At 45.5% G+C, this 19729-nt stretch overlaps 1 protein-coding gene across 5 annotated transcripts in view; it reads right to left on the bottom strand.

The window, feature by feature from the left end:
• The window catches only part of SEC24B (SEC24 homolog B, COPII coat complex component), a 95514-nt gene extending 90028 nt beyond the window's left edge, over positions 1-5486 (bottom strand). For 4 of the 5 annotated variants that reach the window (XM_079774340.1, XM_079774339.1, XM_079774337.1 and 1 more), the window contains exon 1: positions 5149-5486. In XM_079774340.1, the coding sequence (XP_079630466.1) occupies positions 5149-5269 (121 nt within the window). In that variant the 5' untranslated portion in view covers positions 5270-5486. The remainder of the gene's footprint in view (positions 1-5148) is intronic. The other variant, XM_079774338.1, reaches the window with a different exon arrangement.
• Between the last annotated feature and the right edge of the window lie 14243 nt (positions 5487-19729).

Consider the following 19729-nt stretch of genomic DNA (forward strand, 5'->3'; position numbering starts at 1 on the left):
TTTATTATTATAGACTAGAGGCCTGGTGCACAAAAATTCGTACGCTTGGGGGCTGGGGGGATCCCTCAGCCCAGCCTATACTCTCTCACAATCTGGGACCCCTTGGGTAGGGTCCCTAGGCCTGGCCTGAGATCAGGGCCTATTGGGGCTTTCCTGCCCCAGGCTGCAGGCAGCTGGCCCCACCCCGCCGCTGCCACTGCTTGCCATCTGTGCAGAGCTGCCCCCACTCCCTGCCACCGGTGGCCTCCCTCTGCAGGCAACAAGCTGGGGTGCAATGGCTTGGCTGGCCTGGGCCTCCCTCTTTCTTTGCTGGGGGGCGGGGCCAGCCCAGTGAGGGGCCATCTGCCTACCTGATCACCCCTTATCACTCTGCCTGCCTGCCTGATTGCCCCTAACCGCTTGCTTGGGGGCGGGGCCATCCTGGCGAGGGGCAGTCTGCCTACCTGATCTCCCCTAACCACTTGCCTGCCTGCCTGATTACCCCCACCCGCTGGTCTGCCTACCTGATCACCCCTAATCACTCTGCCTGCCTGCCTGATGGCCCCTTACTGATTGCTTGGGGGCAGGGACAGCACTGACTTCCGGTTGGTCAGTCTCCGGTGGTTACTGGTCGTTAGGACTCAGGGTTTTTATATATTAGGATTAGAAAGATTAGCTGAAATACTGGAATCAATGGCAATGAATATGGTTTACAAAAATTATTATAGATATAATCTCAGAAACCTGAGGGGGAAGAGGTGAGGTGGAAATGAAAAGACACTACAAATATGTATAGCAATAGACAAAAAAAATTATAATACACTTAGAAGGAAATTATATATCCAGATAGTTACACAATGCCATGGTAATATCTCTAAGGAAGGACCATGCTCTCCCTAGCTGTGAAGGAAGACTAGAAACCTGAGACACAGATGCCTCTCTGATCAAAAGGAACTTACTTCAGACACACTAGGCAGATTTATATCATTTTAAATTTTGCATGTGCTCGAAAAGTTGAAGGGTTTCCTATAACTGACCAGATAGTATTACGATGTGAATGGGATATTTATTTATATCTTCCATAATGAATTCGAACAATTCCCATTATTATCTCATGTTTCTTTCATTATTGACAATTAAAATGATAAAACTACCAGTATCATTCTTGTAAAAGGCATATAGAAGGAAGAAAACACATTTTCATTTGGAAATGAGCATCACTGCTTCCTAAAATAGAATAAAACAGAGGTGGTGGGGAGAAAGGACGGGAGCCGGCTGGAATATGTTAATGGGGGGGGGGGGGGAGGAGGACCTATGTAACACTTTCAACAATAAAAACAAATTTCTATAGTTTATAAACAAACAAAAAATCAGCGTGCTTTATTGTTAAATCTGGGTGTCACACCACCCCAAAAAAAATTGTTTTAAAAGATCTCTATCAATTCAATTGGAAGAAATGTTAGAGTTACACCAGGATTTCATTTCCAGGATATTATGTCACTCAATCATCCCTTGTTTAAGGACCCAGCTTTTGAAGGCTCTCAAAATGCAGAGTAAAAGTTGAAAAAATATTCAACTAATACTTCATATGGAAATACAAATAATTCTAAAAGACCATATTTTGTTCAATTAAAGAACTAAAGTATAGAAATACAACTCTAGGGAAGAAAGTTAAGAGAAAATATTTCATAGATCTATGTTTTAAAGTCCGATAACTTGTAAAGTGCACTCTAGGTAACATTCCAGTTTTACAATTGTTGTCTATGATGTTTCATACTCATACTTCTGACCTATTTGTTTTTCACCATATCTGGAATTCCACAGAGATATATTAAAAGGCAAACTAGTTTATATAGGACAAAGAATAAATCGAAAACACAAATGACTGCTTAATCGTTATTGACAGATGCCAGTACTAAGTAGCAAAAACTACTTTTTCTAAGACTAGCAGACAAAACAAAAACAGATTTGATCTGGTTATCTCTCTGCTTAAACTTTCTTCCACAAGAACAACAACCCAAAACTGACCCTAGTTCTTTATCTTAACTTCTAAATTCCTTAGCATGACATTTAAGGTCTTTCTGCAACCTGGGCCTTTTAAAGTATTCCTTTCAATTCCAATGCTTGGGTTTTCCCTACCACCCAGCATCCTTTTTGCCTTTTTAAAAAAAATATATTTTTGTTGATTTGAAAGAGAAAGGGAGAGGGAGGGGGAGGGGGAGGGGGAGAGGAAGAAGGGGGAGAAGGAAAGGAGAAGTGGGGGAGGGGAGGGGGAGAAACATCAATGATGAGAGAGAACCATTGATCAGCTGCCTCCTGCAAGCCCCACACTGGGGATCCAGCCCACAACTTGGGCATGCGCCCTGACCAGGAATCAAACTGTGACCTCCTGGTTCACAGATTGCTGCTCAGCCACTGAGCCAAGCTGGCTGGGCACTTTTTGCTTCTTTTTAAAAATATATTTTTTTTATTGCTTTCAGAGAGAGAGGGAGAGGGGGAGAGAGAGAGATGGAAACATCAACGAGAGAGAATCATTGATTGGCTGCCTCCTGCATGCCCCCTACTGGAGATCGAACCCATAATCTGGGCATGTGCCCTTGGCTGGAATTGAACCTCCGACTGAGAAGGCTAATGCTCTATCCACTAAGCAAAACCAGTTAGGGCCCTTTTCGCTTCTTGACTGTTTAGTTTCTTTTTTTCTTGTCTTGCACTTTTTTTTCTTGTCTTTTATTGATTTTTTAGAGATAGGAAGGGGGGAGAGGGAGGAAGGGTGAGAGGGAGAGAAAGAGAGACAAACATCAATGTGCATCAGCCGCCCCCCTACTAGAGCCCACTAGGAATTGAATCCACACTTGCGTATGTGCCCTAACCAGAAATAGAACCTGCCACCTTTTGGTGTGAGGGATGACACTCCAACCAACTGAGCAACACTGGCCAGGCCTAAACATGCCTTGCATTTTCAGACTTCTGTTCATGCTATAACCTCTCTATGGACATTGCCCCGCTACCCCAACCCATCAAATCCCTCAAGGTCATAACCAACTTGAATGTCGCCAAAATAAAGGCAAAGAGTTTTTCCTACCTACCAGGCTTAATCTTGAGTACCCAGCAGGGTAAACAGGCAAAAATATTGAAATGAATACCTGCTTAAAGGAATAATTATACACAGCAGAAATCAAGCATCATCTATATTTGACTTCTATATATATTAATTGATTTGTTCTTACAGATTTAACATCCTGATTACAACTGATATTCTGGCATCCCTTGAGCATTCACAAAATTTTTAAGGGTAAGAAAAATATTTGCTACAAAAAAAAATGTTCATTAAGCCGTGGCCGGTTTGGCTTAGTGGATAGAGTCGGCCCATGGACTGAGGGGTCCTGGGTTCAATTCTGGTCAAGGGCACATACCTTGGTTGCAGGCTCTATCCCTGGCATATTCTAGAGACAACCAATCGATGTGTCTCTCTCACATAAATATTTCTCTCTCTGTGTCTCTCCCCCTCCCTTCCACTCTCTCTGAAAAATAAATTAAGTAATTTTAAAAATTGTTCATTAAGACAATAAAGCATATTTAAAAAATCAAGAAAAGACACAATCCTTGGATCACATGGGTTTACAATAGTCTAAAACACTTGGGATCTTTTTTTTTTAAATAATTGTGTTCCAATTCCTTCATACACAAAACTATTTGGAAAACAAAAACAAGAATTTATAGTAAATTCAAAAGAAGAAAAAAATACTCACAAATGTCTTTATATATGTGTGTTGCAGAGAACAGTGCAAAACCTACAATACTATTCACATTCAAACCCATTAAACAACTAATGGAGGTAAAGATTGCAATATTAATATGTATGGCTGATCCAAAAGATATTAAGGCTAAGCCATCACTTCTGACTTATGGAAAAAATTCAACCTCTAATTCCCAGGATAAACGATAAAGCATCTGTTGCAAAAATTAGATGTTGGCTGAACTGATTTAAAAAGCCCAGCAAGCACTGGCCGGGATGGCTTAGCTGGCTGGAATGTCCTCCCACTCCCATACCCCGAAAGGTTGAGGGCTCCATCCCTGGCCAGGGCACATCTGGAAGCCAACCCATCCATGTCCCTCTCTCTCAAATCAATAAGCCTGTTCTTGGGTGAGGATTTTTAAAAAGCCCCCTAAATTTTCACTAATAACCTGGATAAAATAGGTCGGTCTGACAATCGTGTAGTTTTGTTCTTTTACCAACAGCACAGATATCTTTCTAAAGTTCCCAGTCAATCATTTGGAGGGCTCTCTTCTGAAATATTACCAAATCTATAAGAGAGAGAGTCCCGCCTTCGCCGGCCCCATCCATGAACATTCCAAATCTCAAGACTCGGGAGTGGACATCCTGGACGGGGATAACCCTTCTTCACTCGCAACGCCCGCACACTCACCACCCGCGACCTCAGGGTGAAAGCGGCCTTGTCGTTGCATCGCTGCCGCCTGTGCCGGTAACGGGGCCCGGCCTCAGGGCGGGCCGACCCTGGACGTTTCCGAATTTCCGAAAGTGCCGCTGGAAACACACCCCATCCGAAGGCATTCGTCGGAACCCATCCGACACCTGCTCCCTTCCAAACACGACGGCGAGCGAGCTCCAACCTCGGGAGCAGCAGCCGCCGCGGCAATGACAGACCTCGAGGCCGAACTGGGTCAGGGTTCCAGTTACACCTGGGGTGCCCAGTGACACCCCTTTGTCCACAAAACTTGAGAGCTAACTTCAGCTCCTTCCAGGGCGGCGTGCTCACGGGGCCGCAGAAATCAGTTTTCCCGAGTCGGGAAGGGCCCAGGCCCCCCAGCTCGGAGGCTCCCCCGCCCCGGCCTCCCCCGGACCCCGCACTCGCGGCCTCGGCGCCACGCCAGTCTCGGGATCCGAGGGATGGAGGCCCGCACCGGCTCCTCCAGGCCCCCGGCGGCTTCGGGCCTAGGGTCCCATTGCGTCAACAGCCCGCCCCGGCTTTGCAGGCAGCCCCCTCCCCGGTGCGGGGCGCCTCTCCGCCCCGCCGGCCCCCGCCCCGCACGCCGCAGCCGCGATCCCCGACGCCCCCCGGCCCGGCCCGCCCCGCCCCGGGCGACCGCCCCGGCCGCGCAGGCCGCCCCGCCGGCCTAGGCCCCGCGCTCCCCCGACCCCCGCCTCACCGTTCTGCTGGTGCGGCGCCGGGCCCGGGCCCGCGGCGGCTCCGGAGGCGGCGGCTCCCCCAAGTTTGGGCTGGATGCGGGTGCTGGCGGCGCGCTGGGGGGACCCGGCGGGGGCCGACATGACGGCGCTGCTGGCGCGGCGGCTCCGCGGCGGGGAGGTGGGCGGAGGGAAGGGAAGGCGGGGCCGCAGAGGGAGAGGAAGAGGAAGGAACGTGCCGGCGTCACCGAGGGAGTCACCCGGGCCTGCGGCTGAGGCCGCGCTCCGCCGGGAAGAGCCAGCCGCCGCGGGAGCGGGGACCCTGGCCCACCCCGCCCGGCCCGCCCGAGCGCCCAGCCGCGGGATTCCCACCCCGGGCGGCGGCTCCCCGGGCCGTCGGCCTCGCCCCGCCCTGGCCCCGCCGCCGCCACGCCCCCTGCTGGCCGGAGCGGGGCAGCCTCGGCCGGGGCCTCACTGCCAGCCCTGGAGGGAGGGGAGCTCGGTAGAAGGGGCCTTGGGGCGCGCTCCATGGGGGCCGGGGGCGGGGGCGCGGGGGCTGGAACGCAGGCCTGGGCCGCAGTGCCCACAGGCGATCTGACAGCTGTGGGTGACATCCGGAGCTCAGACGGGGCTGAGCCCACCCACCCATACTCCGAAGTGCAATCCAGGGTTTGATAAACACAAGAATCTCAACAAGAATAGCATTATTCAAAACTTCCCCCACCCACTTACATCTGGGGAAGGGGAAGGGGAAAAGAAAGGGAAACTCGAAGACAAGTTTCATCTCCCTCCTGATTTTTGCCAAGGGTTGGCTCACCTGGTCCCCTCTAAAACCAGAACTCGGGCTTGCTTTGTCTACACTATGGAAATCTTTGAATCTCTCTGGCCAGTCCCTGCATGCAAGACCTGGACTACATTTCCTAAGTCATTTTGTAGTCTTGAACCTTGAGTGTGCCACCATTATTCTGTACTAGAAAGACTGCTATGAAACATTGAATTCAGAATGTGATATGGCAAAAGGATATTTCTGGAAAGTCTAATTTATTGAATGACTCAAAAAGTGTGTTGATCATCTATAATAATCTATAATAATAAAAGCATAATATGCTAACTAGACCAGTGGTCGGCAAACCACGGCTCACGAGGCACATGCAGCTCTTTGGCCCCTTGAGTGTGGGTCTTCCACAAAATACCACGTGTGGAAGCACACATACAGTGCGATTGAAACTTCGTGGTCCATGCGCAGAAGTCCGTTTTAGGCTCTCAAAAGAAATTTCAATCGTTGTACTGTTGATATATGGCTCTGTTGACTAATGAGTTTGCTGACCACTGAACTAGACCTTACAGCCAAATGACCTTCCAGACGTCATTCCAGACATCCTTCCGGACGAAGCCATGGAGGTAAGGACCGAGGCAGAGACAGTTAGGGGTGATCAGGCAGGCAGGAGAGTGGGTAGGGGCAATCAGGCAGGCAGGCAGGCAGAGTGGTTAGGGACAATCAGGCAGGCAGGAGAGCGGTTAGGAGCCAGCAGTCCCAGAATTCGAGAGGGATCCCGGATTTCGAGAGGGTGCAGACCGGGCTGAGGGACCCTCCATCCCCATGCACAAATTTTGTGCACCAGGCCTCTAGTATTAAAATAATACAAAGGCCCTGGCCAGTTTGGCTCAGTGGATAGAGCGTCAACCTTCGAACTGAAGGGTCCCAGGTTCAATTCCGGCCAAGGGAATATGCCCAGGTTGGGGGCTCGATCCCCAGTAGGGGGTGTGTAGGAGGCAGCCAATTAATGATTCTCTCTCATCATTGATGTTTCTATCTCTCCCTCTCCCTTCCTCTCTGAAATCAATAACAATATATTTTTAAATAATAATAATAATACAGCCCTGGCTGGTTTGGCTCGGTGGATGGAGCATCGGCCTGCGGACTAGGGGGGTCCCGGGTTTGATTCCGGTCAAGGGCATGTACCTTGGTTTCGGGCACATCCCCAGTGGGAGGTGTGCAGGAGGCGGCTGATCGATGTTTCTCTCTGATCAATGTTTCTAACTCTCTATCCCTCTCCCTTCCTCTCTGTAAAAAATCAATAAAATATATAAAATAATAATAATAATAATAATACAAAGTGTCCCTTTAGCTGTTGCCATGAATTAGTGATACCTAATGCTTCAAAATGCACCAAATGAATTGCAAAAGTATTTCAATGGTTGGGTTTGTATTTTTGTTATAGAATAGTAAGAAGCTAGGAAAATTCCAGAACAAATGGAATAGGGAAACTAAGACAGATAGTTAAATACCTAGTAAATTCTATTTTTCTCTAAACCAAGGACACTAAGAGTAAATGGTTTTCACTTCTCTTCCCCAACCAGTGGGTAAGTAGCTTAAACCACCCTACTCAGGGAGACAGATAACAGAAATCCAATTAAGTATTATTTTTTCCACCACACCCAAGGACAGACAAATTTCGATAATAAATCTCATTTTGGTACATCAGCATAAAGCTGATAAATGTTCTATTAATTCTCCACTAAGACCTCTCCTAAACACCCAGCCTTTAAAACCCCTGAAAACAAAGGTCCCAGCACTCTCCCTCCAGGAGCCCTTATCCCTCTCCACCACCATCTCCCGCACCCCTGCACGCCCTCACTATCCCCTAACCTCTAAGGAACCCTGTGAGACTGGCAACCAGGGGAGCAATGGACAGCAGCAGCTCAGTCCAACCCACTCTCCCTCCAGGGAGCATGCCAGTGCCGTTCCCTTCCCCTCTCCTTCCCCCCCAGGCACCTATCCCCTAACCTCTAAGGGTCCCCTCGAGACTGGCAACCAGGGGAATAATGGGCAGCAGCACCTCATCCTGAGCTAACCCCCTGGACCTGTCTCCAAGGCCCCCTATTCTCTGACTTCCCAGTGAGCCAGAGCAGCCCAGCCTAGGCTCTCCTGTTGCTTCTTCTATGCCCTTCCTTCCTTATTTATTTATTTATTTAATATATTTTATTGATTTTTTTTTTTTTACAGAGAGGAAGGGAGAGGGATAGAGAGTTAGAAACATCGATCAGCTGCATCCTGCACACCTACTGGGGATGTGCCTGCAACCAAGGTACATGCCCTTGACTGGAATCGAACCTGGGACCTTTCAGTCCGCAGGCCGATGCTCTATCCACTGAACCAAACCAGTTAGGGCTCCTTATTTATTTTTGCTGCGGCCAATAAATTTTTGCTTGCTTTTCTATACTTTGAATCTTTTTTAAAAAAACACATTTATCTTTTAAATATATTTTTATTGATTTTTTGGGTTTTTTTAGAGAGAGGAAGGGAAAGAAGATAAAAATATCAATGTTAGTTCAAGCCGGTTTTGCTCAGTGGATAGAGCATCGGCCTGGGGACCAAAAGTCCCAGGTTCGATTCCAGTCAAGGGTATGTACCTTGGTTGCAGGCCCCTCCCCGGCCTGGGCCTGGTCCAACAGAAGACAACCAATTGATGTGTTTATCTCACATCAATGTTTCTCTGTCTTTTTCTCTCTCTTCCAAAATCAATGGAAAAATATCCTCTGGGGAAGATTAACAACAACAACAACAACAACAGCCCTGGCCGGCTTCGCTCAGTGGATAGAGTGTCAGCCTTCGGACTGAAGGGTCCTGGGTTCGATTCCGGCCAAGGGCACATGCCTGGGTTTCGGGTTCGATCCCCAGTGGGGGGTGTAGAGGAGGCAGCCAATCAATGATTCTCTCTCATCATTGAAGTTTCTCTCTCTCTGTCCTTCTCCCTTACTCTCTGAAATCAATAAAGAAATATATTAAAAAACAACAACAACAACAAATCAATGATAGAGAAACATCGATTAGCTGCCTTCTGCACGCCCCCCACTGGAGATGGAACCCGCAACCCAGGTATATGCCCTGACCAAGAATCGAACTAGCAACCTCTTGGTGCATGGGAGGACACTCAACCAACTAAGCCATGCTGGCCTGGGGTACACTTTGTCTCTTGATTGAAATCTTTTTGTCAAGAAGACAAGAACTGAGGCCTTGTCTTCCTGGGAACACTTTGGGGATTTAGATTTTCAACAATACATTATGCTTGATAAACACAAAAGGGCAAGTCCTTTCCCACAGGCTTTCCAGCTTCACAGAAACCTAAGCCCAAATACGCAAAAGATCACACTCTGCTTCATCAAGACTACACAATTACAGGTTTCAACACTTAGCAGTCCTTTGAAAAAATGGTTCAGAAAAAAGCTCTGGATTAAGGACTACAGTTATGTGCATTATGGAGTAACTAGACAATTGGCTTTCTGCCACTGGAATGTATCCTCCTGGGTGTAAGAAGCCCATTATAATCAGAGGTATGTAGAATGAAGGTGAACCCCATCTCTTTTGGAGAGACTTCTAAATAGAGTGGGATGGTATTCTTTAACAGATCTTCCCCCACAATCTTTATCACCTAAATTGCTTCCATTAGTCTAGTGATCGGCAAACTCATTAGTCAACAGAGCCAAATATCAACAGTACAACAATTGAAATTTCTTTTGAGAACTGAAAACCGACTTCTGCGCATGGGCCACAAAGTTTCAATTGCACTGTACGTGCGCGCCCAGAGGTGGTATTTTGTGGAAGACCCACACTCAAGGGGCCAAAGAGCCACATGTGGCTCGCGAGCCGCAGTTTGCTGACCATTGCATTAGTCCACTAATTGGCCATAGTATTTTTCTAGCATGTTTATAAAAACCTTTTGCATGGCAGATCCTATAACCTTTATGACGGCAGATCCTATAACCTTTATGACAATGTTATTTCACTCTACTGCTTTATGTTCCATGAATGCTGTCAGTGAAGGAGGAATAGGATGGGTTGAATGCTTACAGCATACCAGGCATTGTGCTAGTCACTTTGGGTGTATCCTTCCTCTTCCCCCCACTTAGTCCTCACAATAACTGGGATTTTTTTCTTATCCCCATTTTACCAGTGAGGAACTAAGGCTTGTAGGTTTCAAGTAATCTTAGTAAAAATCATGAAGTAGTAAATAGTAGAACTAGAAATCAAACCAAAGTCTATTAGCTCAAAAAATCTTTGCTTTATCCACTACAAACTGTAGTGGGTTAACTTACATCTTCCTTCATAAAGCCATGCTAATCATGATGTACCATTTTGCTTGTCAAAGGATTTTTCGTTTTACATATTCGGAATATATTCCAGTGTCTTCAGAATGGTGGATCTCAATGTTTGCAATGCAAATTCTCAAGTGCCACCCAGACCTACTGAATGCTGGAGTTAGGACCCAACAGCAAACTCTCTGGGTGATTCAGATCCCCACAGGAAAATTTGAGAACCACTGCTTTTGAATAGCAAAGTTAAGCTGAACTGGTTCATTCTTTTTGATATTGGGATGTGATGGCCCTTTTCTTCAGGACATCTCTGCAATCTTTTGCAAAGCATTAAACGTGAAAGTCTGTGGAGGGCAAGATCATTGTAGATGAATTGAAGCAAGCAGTTATCAGTACCAGCAGCAAGGCAGAGACACCCCAGGGCATCTCTCTGGCCTGGTCTGCTGATGGCCAGACTCTCTTTGCCCGCAACCCAGACAACCTGGTGCGAGTGTGGCAGGTGACCATCGGCACCCGCTAGAAATATATGGCAGAGCTTTAGTAATAAAATGTTTTTACTTAAAAAAAGGTGAAAGTTTGTATGTGTGTGGTTCAAGTGCCAGGAATGCCAAATATGATGGTTCCTTTGTCAATTGAGATTGACAGGCTGTGTGGAGGCAAATGCCGAGGTCAAGTCTGTGTTCAGTGGGAAGGAATGCTATAATGGAAACTAATTCCTGTCACGGGTGCAGAAGGGACATTTTTCTGAGTGTCAAACGGTGACACACATGCCTCTGTCACCCCCAACTCAGGACACATATTTTCTCTGTAACAGAAGTTGTGGAAGCTTTAGACAGTTCTTTCTTTATTGCAACCTTGCTTCACGTCTTTCTCAGGCAGCAGTTTTTTTTAATTATCTAGTTTTGAAGTCACATCCAACCTTCTTTTTCAAGTTTCAAGTACTTATAAAACAGTGTAAACCCCGACACAATACACCAACATGAGTTCGTGCCTTTCAAGGAGAAGTATTGCCTGGTTAAGGGGAAAATTGTGCAGGTGGCTTCTGGAAGACCTTCATTCTAAGTCTGGACCTTCTTTACTCTGTTTGCTGTATTCTACATTCACTGAGTGGAAATTGTGTTGGTCATTGGGACCCAGTTTGTTCCACGGTTCTGGGTAATTCTTCCCCAAAAGACATCTGGATTGAACACTGCCAGGCGCAAGACAAACAGCGCTGCCCCAGTACCTCTGGCTCCAATAAATACAAAGAGGAAGAGCAGGCTTGAATGCTTCTTGGCCCCAGGATCTGCCGGAGCCTGGGTGCAGCAGAGGACCCGGAAGCAGAGAAAAACAAAAGAGCACAGGCGACGGACAGTGAGCACCAAAGAGGAGCGGATTTCCAAACTCTCCCACGGCCCCAGGCTCGAAGGGCACCCTGCGTCAGTAGGGCCCGGATGTGGCTGTCCATAACAGTGCCTGCTTCACCGAGCACCTCACGCGTCCGCTCTAACCTGACCAGATCTTCAGCGTCCCACTCCAAGGTAAACATTCTTATTCCTGTGCAATGTATAGTCCTGAGGGGCAATTTTTTTTGCGTCAAAACGGAGACACCTGTATTGACTTCACAGGCACTTTCTCAGGAGGCCATGCGTTGTGAGATGGAGGGGCCTACGGACCCAAGACCCAGGGGGCCTTGCGCGCAGCCAGCCTGCGGTCCTCTTGCTAGACACCAGCGGCCGTCAGGAGCTGGGGGCGCTGGGGGCGCTGGGGGCGCTGGGGGCGCTGGGGGCGCTGGGGGCGCTGGGGGCGCTGGGGGCGCTGGGGGCGCTGGGGGCGCTGGGGGCGCTGGGGGCGCTCTGCTAGGCCTAGGCTGCCGCTGAGAGAAGGGGCCCTGCACATTGATGGACTTTAGTTGAACATCTTTGATCCTTTTAAAATTTTTACTTAATGATTTGAGAGAGAAAGGGAAAGAAAGTGAAACATTGATTTGTCATTCCACTTGTTTATGCATTCATTATGTGGACGAAAGGGGCCACATGCTGACCTGACAAGCTCAGGGGAGGCCTGCATGGCAGTCTTGCAAACTCAGACCTAAAGTAACCACAAAGGATGGTCTGAAATTGAACTTCAACTAAAAGCAGTTATGGTGGGCAGTTAAGTCCTCGGCTGGTATCTTCACTGACAAGGTCAACCTTTACCTTAACTGAGCCTATCGGTCTTTGCATCTATGATAACATACCCTTGAAATGTCTGGGTAACTTGTAACTTCCCTTTGAAGCAGGAATTTTAGGGGGACATAGGCAGGCTTAGGGAATTTTTAGAATTGGGGTCCATGGGGAAAGCGCGGGGCTGCGGATTGGGAGAAGGTACATCTCCATAACACAAGGAAGCCAGGTGCAGTTACATTTCCATAAGACAAGGAGGCAGCAACAGGTATATTTCCATAAGACAAGGGAACTGGAAGTAGCCAAGAAAGGTCATATTTACAAAATAAAGAGAAGGAAGCCCTTCATTCAGAAGGTGAGGAAGAAAGCCCAAAGGGAATAGGAAAACAATAAGGGAGGAGGGGGGAGAACCTCACATGTGCCATGTAAGGTTCAACCTTTGAGCCCAGGAGTTATTATAGTAACCAACTTGAAGGGGATAGTGACCAATCAGAGGGGATATCAAGGCATCAGGAGGAACCCAGTGGGACTTTCCCCGCTCCTTACTTGGGAGTCCATTCTGTGGGACTTTTCCCCCTCCCTACGTAGGAGTCTGTACTTGTTTTTCAATAAATCTCCATCTTTTTAAAAAATATATATTTTATTGATTTTTTACAGAGAGAAAGGGAGAGGGATAGAGAGTTAGAAATATCGATGAGAGAGAAACATAGATCAGCTGCCTCCTGCACACTCCCTACTGGGGATGTGCCCGCAAGCAAGGTACATGCCCTTGACCGGAATCGAACCTGGGACCCTTGAGTCCGCAGGCCGACGCTCTATCCACTGAGCCAAACCAGTTAGGGCTTAAATCTCCATCTTTGCTATACCACTTTCTGTCTGTGGATTCATTCTTTGATTCCGGTGGACAAAGAATCCGGGTTCCAGTCCAAAAATTCGGTATCATTTTTTCTGGAGCCCCTGGGGTATAACCAAATGTGGTGGGCGCCAGGACAGATACCACAAATTCCTTCATTATCATGTTAATTGTTCCTGCACCCACCTAAGTATGTGTCCATCATTTCACTTTTTATCCAATCCCAGGGTTCCCCCTCCCCCGCTTTGCTGTATCCCACCTCCTTAATCTATCACCAATGGATTTCATGTAACTCACCTACGTCCCTCCTTTGATTGCAATGTATAAATACAAATGTAACCCGCCATTCTCCGGAGCATTATCTCAATACGTTGAGGTTCTGCTTCCTAGCATATGTCGACAGTTTGGCTCAAATAAACTCAAATTCTTTACAGGTTTCAATGTTTTGTTTTATTTTGTTGGGTTTTTTTGTTTGTTTGTTTGTTGTGTGTGTTGTTGTTTTTTTAAGATATATTTTATTGATTTTTTACAGAGAGGAAGGGAGAGGGATAGAGAGTTAGAAACATCTATCAGCTGCCTTCTGCACACCTCCTACTGGGGATATGCCCGCAACCAAGGTACATGCCCTTGACCGCAATCGAACCTGGGACCTTTCAGTCTGCAGGCCAAAGCTCTATCCACTGAGCCAAACCAGTTAGGGCTGTTGTGTTTTTTTTTTTTTTACATTAACAATTGGTTGATTCTTACATGTGCCCTGACCTTGGATAGAACCAGCAACCTTAGCATATTGGGACCATGTATGCTCTGATGGAGTGATCTATCTGGCCAGGGCCAAACATCTTTTATCTTTTAGTGGCCTTACTTATTAGTTGTCCCTCTCCCAATGAGGAGAAGTAATTTTCTTCTTTCTTCTCCTTTATCTGGCCTATTTACACATTGCATTTTTAGTAGGCCAGGTGTTAGGGATACAAAGATAAATAAGATATAATCTGTCTCCAAAGATCCCATGCAGATATATGAACTTTCATGTATTTGGATTTCTTGATTTCTTTTTTCCTGCAAATTTGCTGTGTTCTTTTCTTTAGTTGTTTAAAATATATTTTTATTGATTTCAGAGAGGAAGGGAGAGGGAGAGAGATAGAAGTATCAATAACAAAGGAGAATCATTGATCGGCTGCCTCCTGCATGCCCCCTACTGGGCATTGAGTCCGCACCCTGGGCTTGTGCCCTTGACTCCTTGACTGAAGTCAAACCTGGGACCCTTCAGTCAGCAGGCCGAGGGTCTATCCACTGAGCCAACCAACTATGGCTCCCCCCCCCCCCCCCTGTTCCTTGTGAATCATTGATTTTTCTTTTCATTATGGCATTCTAAGTTGAGTTCTACTGTTAATAATATGATGGAAAGAAATAATTTGATATGTGTGTTGATGTCATTTAACTATTAAGTCTTAACTGTCTATGACACAACTGAGATCCTAAAAGAAAAATGAAAGGATGGGATTATTAGGTAAATAATTACCATATAGCCAATCTATGTATAACAGTGCATGCACTTACAGGGCATTCTCTTAAGTTCTCACTTACAATATTTTATTATTATTTCAAGTATACTGTAATTTCTATAGTCATTCATTTAGCCCACAGAAGATTAAAAATAAATCACATGACAAGGGAAGGAAATGCTGTTGATATAGACACGTTGAGAGCCACAATCACTATTAGTTGGCAGAATAAGTACAAGAAAGAAAAGAAAATTGGAAAAATGGAACTGAAAATGCACAGCAGTCTGAGGTAATCAGTTAAGCTGAACAACCCTATATAGTCCACTGGAAATATGGCAAACAGCCCACAAGTCTCTGCCATCTGAGAATTTCTAACCTGGTATTTGAAGGGAATTGAATGAAGGGGACACTATTTACTGAGTACCTATTACAGGGTTCACAAAAGTAGGTTTACAGTGGTGAGTACACAAAATACCGAGTTTATTCTTGTATTATTATTTATTAATTATTGTATTATTTTCCATATGAACAACTGTATACCTACTTTTGCCTACCCTGTATATAACCTGAAAGCTCTTTAGGACATCACTGTAAATATACAGATATTCATAGCTTTGATCCTCAATTACAAAGAAAAACTAAATTTTGCTCTGCAGTCTGTTTTCAGAAGACAGCAGGGATTCCTGGCCGGTGTGGTTCAGTGGCTGAGTGTCAACCTATGAACCAGGAGGTCACAGTTCCATTCCTGGTCAGGGCAGATGCCTGGGTTGCAGGCTTGATCCCCAGCCGACCAATGATTCTCATCATTGATGTTTCTAGCTCTCTTGTCCTCTCTCTCCTCTCTCTGAAATCAATAAAAATATGTTTCCCTGGCCGGTTTGGCTCAGTGAACAGAGCATCAGCCTGCAGACTGAAGGGTCCCTGGTTTGATTCCAGTCAAGGGCACATGTCCATGTTGGGAGCTCAATCCCCAGTGGGAGGTGTGCAGGAGGCAGCCAATCAATGATTCTCTCTCATCATTGATATCTCTATCTCTCTCTCTCCATCTCCCTTCCTCGTTGAAATCAATATATATATATATATATATATATATATATATATATATATATATATATTTAATAATTGTAAACAAATATTTCCAGATGCTTCATTTACCTCTGGCTATGTCTCTTTCTATTTTCTATTTCTGAAGCTTACTTCTCAAAATAAATAAATAAATAAATAAATAAATAAATAAATAAATATATGTTTTGGTTTTGTTTTTTTTAAGAAGAAGACAGCAGGGCTATACAACCTAATTTTAGAATCTTAGACACTCTTACATATGAATAGGTTAGATTTGAAAAACAGAGATATTTGCAAGTCTAGAGTAAGTTAAAGAGTGTACCTTCCTAGGCCGCACTGCATTTCCACTAAACAGAAAAGCAAACCAGTTCTTTGCAGCTTTAGAACCAAGTTTACTCTTCTTTTTCTGATATAAGTTGTAAAGTGGTACCTCTCAAACTTCAGTGTGCATGTGAATCTCTTGAGGGTCTTGTTAAAATGCAGATTCTGGTTTGGTAGGTTTCGGAAGGCCTGAGATTCTGCATTTCTTTTTGTTTTTCCTTTTTAAATATGGAACATTTCACGAATTTGCGTGTCATCCTTGCGCAGGGACCATGCTAATCTTCTCTGCATCGTTCCAATTTTAGTATATGTGCTGCTGAAGCGAGCACAGATTCTGTATTTCTGACAAGCCCCCAGATGATGCTGATGGACCAAATTCTGTTGTAGGAAGGGTCCCAAGGACATAATTTTTGTTTATATATGAAAGTCCATTGAGAAAGACATGTCCCTTCTTTTTTTTTCAAAATTTCATTTTTATTAAAATATAGTTGGTATACAGTATTATATTGGTTTGAGGTGTACAACATAGTGATTCGGCATTTGTATACCCTATGAGGTGATCGCCACACTAAATCTAGTAACATTCCACTAGTCACCATTGCAATGGCGTCACCACACATCATGTGATCACTGGAAAACACTACATTAGGGAGCGAATGAGAGTAGAAAAGGTAAATAACATCTACTTTTAGAAATATGGTGTGTGTGTGTGTTTTTTTTTTTTTTGTAAGAGAGAATTATTGATGAGAGAATTATTGATTGACTGCCTCCTCCACGACCCCCACTGGGGATCAAGCCCGCAACCCCCGCATGTGCCCTTGACCGGAATAGAACCAATGCCCTATCCACTGAGCCAAATCAGCCAGGGCTAGAAAAATAGTTTTGACGTTAGCAAACACCCCACTCTCCTCCATTTCCGGGATCACACTTTGAGAACCGTAGTCCATAGTCCATTGCAAGTCTTTATCTCCCTTTAGAGTTAGTGCCTCTCCATTGGTCCAGGAGCAGGGAGCCGCCACCGGAAACACGCAGCATCCAACCGACCTGTCCCTTCTTTTTAAAAAAAAATATACCGTATTTTCCGGCGTATAAGATGACCCCCAACTTTTCCAGTTAAAATATAGAGTTTGGGATATACCTGCCCTATAAGATGACACCTGGCGTATAAGACGACCCCCCAACTTTTGAGAAGATTTTCCTGGGTTAAAAAGTCGTCTTATATGCCGGAAAATACAGTATTTTATTGATTTTTTACAGAGGATGAGAAAGGGAGAGTTAGAAACATCGATGAGAGAGAAACATCAATCAACTGCCTCCTGCACACCCCCTACTGGGGATGTGCCCTCAACCAAGGCACATGCCCTTAACCAGAACGGAACCTGGGACCCTTGAATCCACAGGCCGACGCTCTATCCACTGAGCCAAACCGGCCAGGGCTGGCCTGTCCCTTCTTGATGATCATAAGGGAACCTCTTAGCAGCTGCAAGGTACTCCCTAAACCTGCTACCACTCATGTTGATTAGCATTCCCCTGGCTTCTTATAGAAGCAGTATTTTCTTAGGACTTTATTTATTTTTATTGATTTGAGAGAGAGAGAGAGAGAGCGAGAGAGAGAGAGAGAGAGAAAGACATTGATTTTGTTGTTCCACTTATTTCTGCATTCATTGGTTGCTTCTTGTATGTGCCCTGACCAGGGACTGAACCCGCAACATTGGCATATCCGGAATGATGCAATAACCAACGAGCTACCCGGCCTGAACAACCTCAGTAGGTTAATGGGAGTTGGATATTGACATTGATCATCTTGACATGCATTCAAGTGTTTCCATTTTGTGAATTACTTTTTTTCTTACTAATTATTTGTTGTAGAAAAATGGTATATTAGCTTGGGTTGCCATAACAAAATACCACAGACTGGGTGGCTTAAACAACATTTATTTCTCACAGCTCTGGTTACTGGAAGTTCAGAATCAGGGTGCCAGCATAGTCAGGTTCTGGTGAGAGTTATCCTGCAGACTGCTGCCTTCTCACTATGTCGTCAGAATTGTGTTTCACAACATTGATTTTTTTGTGTGTGCAATTAAAGGTTATCCTCAACTAGTAAAAAAAAAAAGTTAACTAAATTCTCTGTAGTACAGAAACACCCCATTCTTAGGATATTTTAACTCACCCAGTTTCATAAATAAAAATTAATCTGCCATATGGAGATATGTCTTTAAAGACTTTAATATCCTTAAGGTCCTTAAAGACATATCTAACTATAATTCCAATATAATTCCAGTTCAGGTCATTATAATGACCTGGTTATTATTTAACAGGAAAGGAGTGAAAGGGGAGAGCAGATAATACAGACATGCCATTTATACAGCTTAGCCAAAAGCTTCATTTAATAAACTCCAAGTCTGTTCCCCGCTAATAGACGGGGGGGGGGGGGGGGGGGGGGGAGAGACTCAGCAAAGGCAGTTTAGACACATGCCCAGTAAGGTCTGAGTGATGTGGGAAGCTGCCTACCTGTCTGTTACACCTGAAAACAAGTTAGTGGCCAGGATGGCCATGGCCACTGCAAGCACACCAACCCTAAATATTTAAACTTCCAACAACGGAAGTTCTCTCTCTCCCTCTCACACATTGTTCCCTGGCTCCTCCTGTGGCAGGGCATGCGTTCCCCTGTGCCCACATGGCACACGGCCATATTGGACTCCACACAGGGACTTTAATGAGCTCGGATGCTGACCCACACCCAACTGCTACGTGGAATGGAAGCTCTGGACACTGGCCTTGTTTCTGGCTCAGTTGGAGCCCCAGCTGCACCTTTTCCAGGACTGGCTTAAGGGACAGGGGACTTTGGAACCCCAGAAATGAACTCCACATCCCATCCTCCCGTGGGAGCTTCTGTAAATACTTACTTGAGCGGCACCCCAAGAATCTCCACCTCACTCCCTCTTGCGTCAAGGGAGTTTAGTTCTCCAGTAACAGTCACATGGCAGCGAGTGATATACTTATCTCTCACTGGTGTCCCTGCAAATAAGGATGCCAGCTATATCAAGGCTCCACCCTTATGGCCTCATTTCACTTGAATCCCTTCCTTAAAGGCCCCGTCCTCTATTCAGTGAGATGCGGGTTTAAGGCTTCCACATTCTCAATGGCAGGATTAATTCTTTGCCCTTCAGAATTGTTTCTACTTTCAAATGTTTTGTCCCATTTCACTGTATATTTAATTATCACGAGTTTCCATGTTAAAATCTCTGCTTTTATTATTGTCTTCTTCTTATTCTTATTCACAATACCTTCACAATTCTCACAGTTCTGTCACTGACATAAATGTTGGGATTAACATGTATAAATACACTTTAAAGGTGTAAACTTATTATAGGTTCCAAATTAATAAGAAGATGGCCTAGATCAGAACTCCCAACCAAGATGCACTGTGGGCTGTAATGCATTCAAAGATGTGCCAAAATGCCAATCTTCCTCAGCCAGCGGTGCCTTCAGGTGAGCCCCAGACTAGCCTTCTTTGGCTGCCACCCCCTTGTTTATTTACTCCACAAAAATACTCTTACTTTCCAGCTGGGCTGTGACACTAGGAGCTGGGAAGCACTAATTGCTGCTAACGTTTCTGTGCACA

Source organism: Cnephaeus nilssonii, assembly GCF_951640355.1.
Source record: "Cnephaeus nilssonii genome assembly, chromosome: 1".
In the NCBI taxonomy this organism is placed as follows: Eukaryota; Metazoa; Chordata; class Mammalia; order Chiroptera; family Vespertilionidae; genus Cnephaeus; species Cnephaeus nilssonii.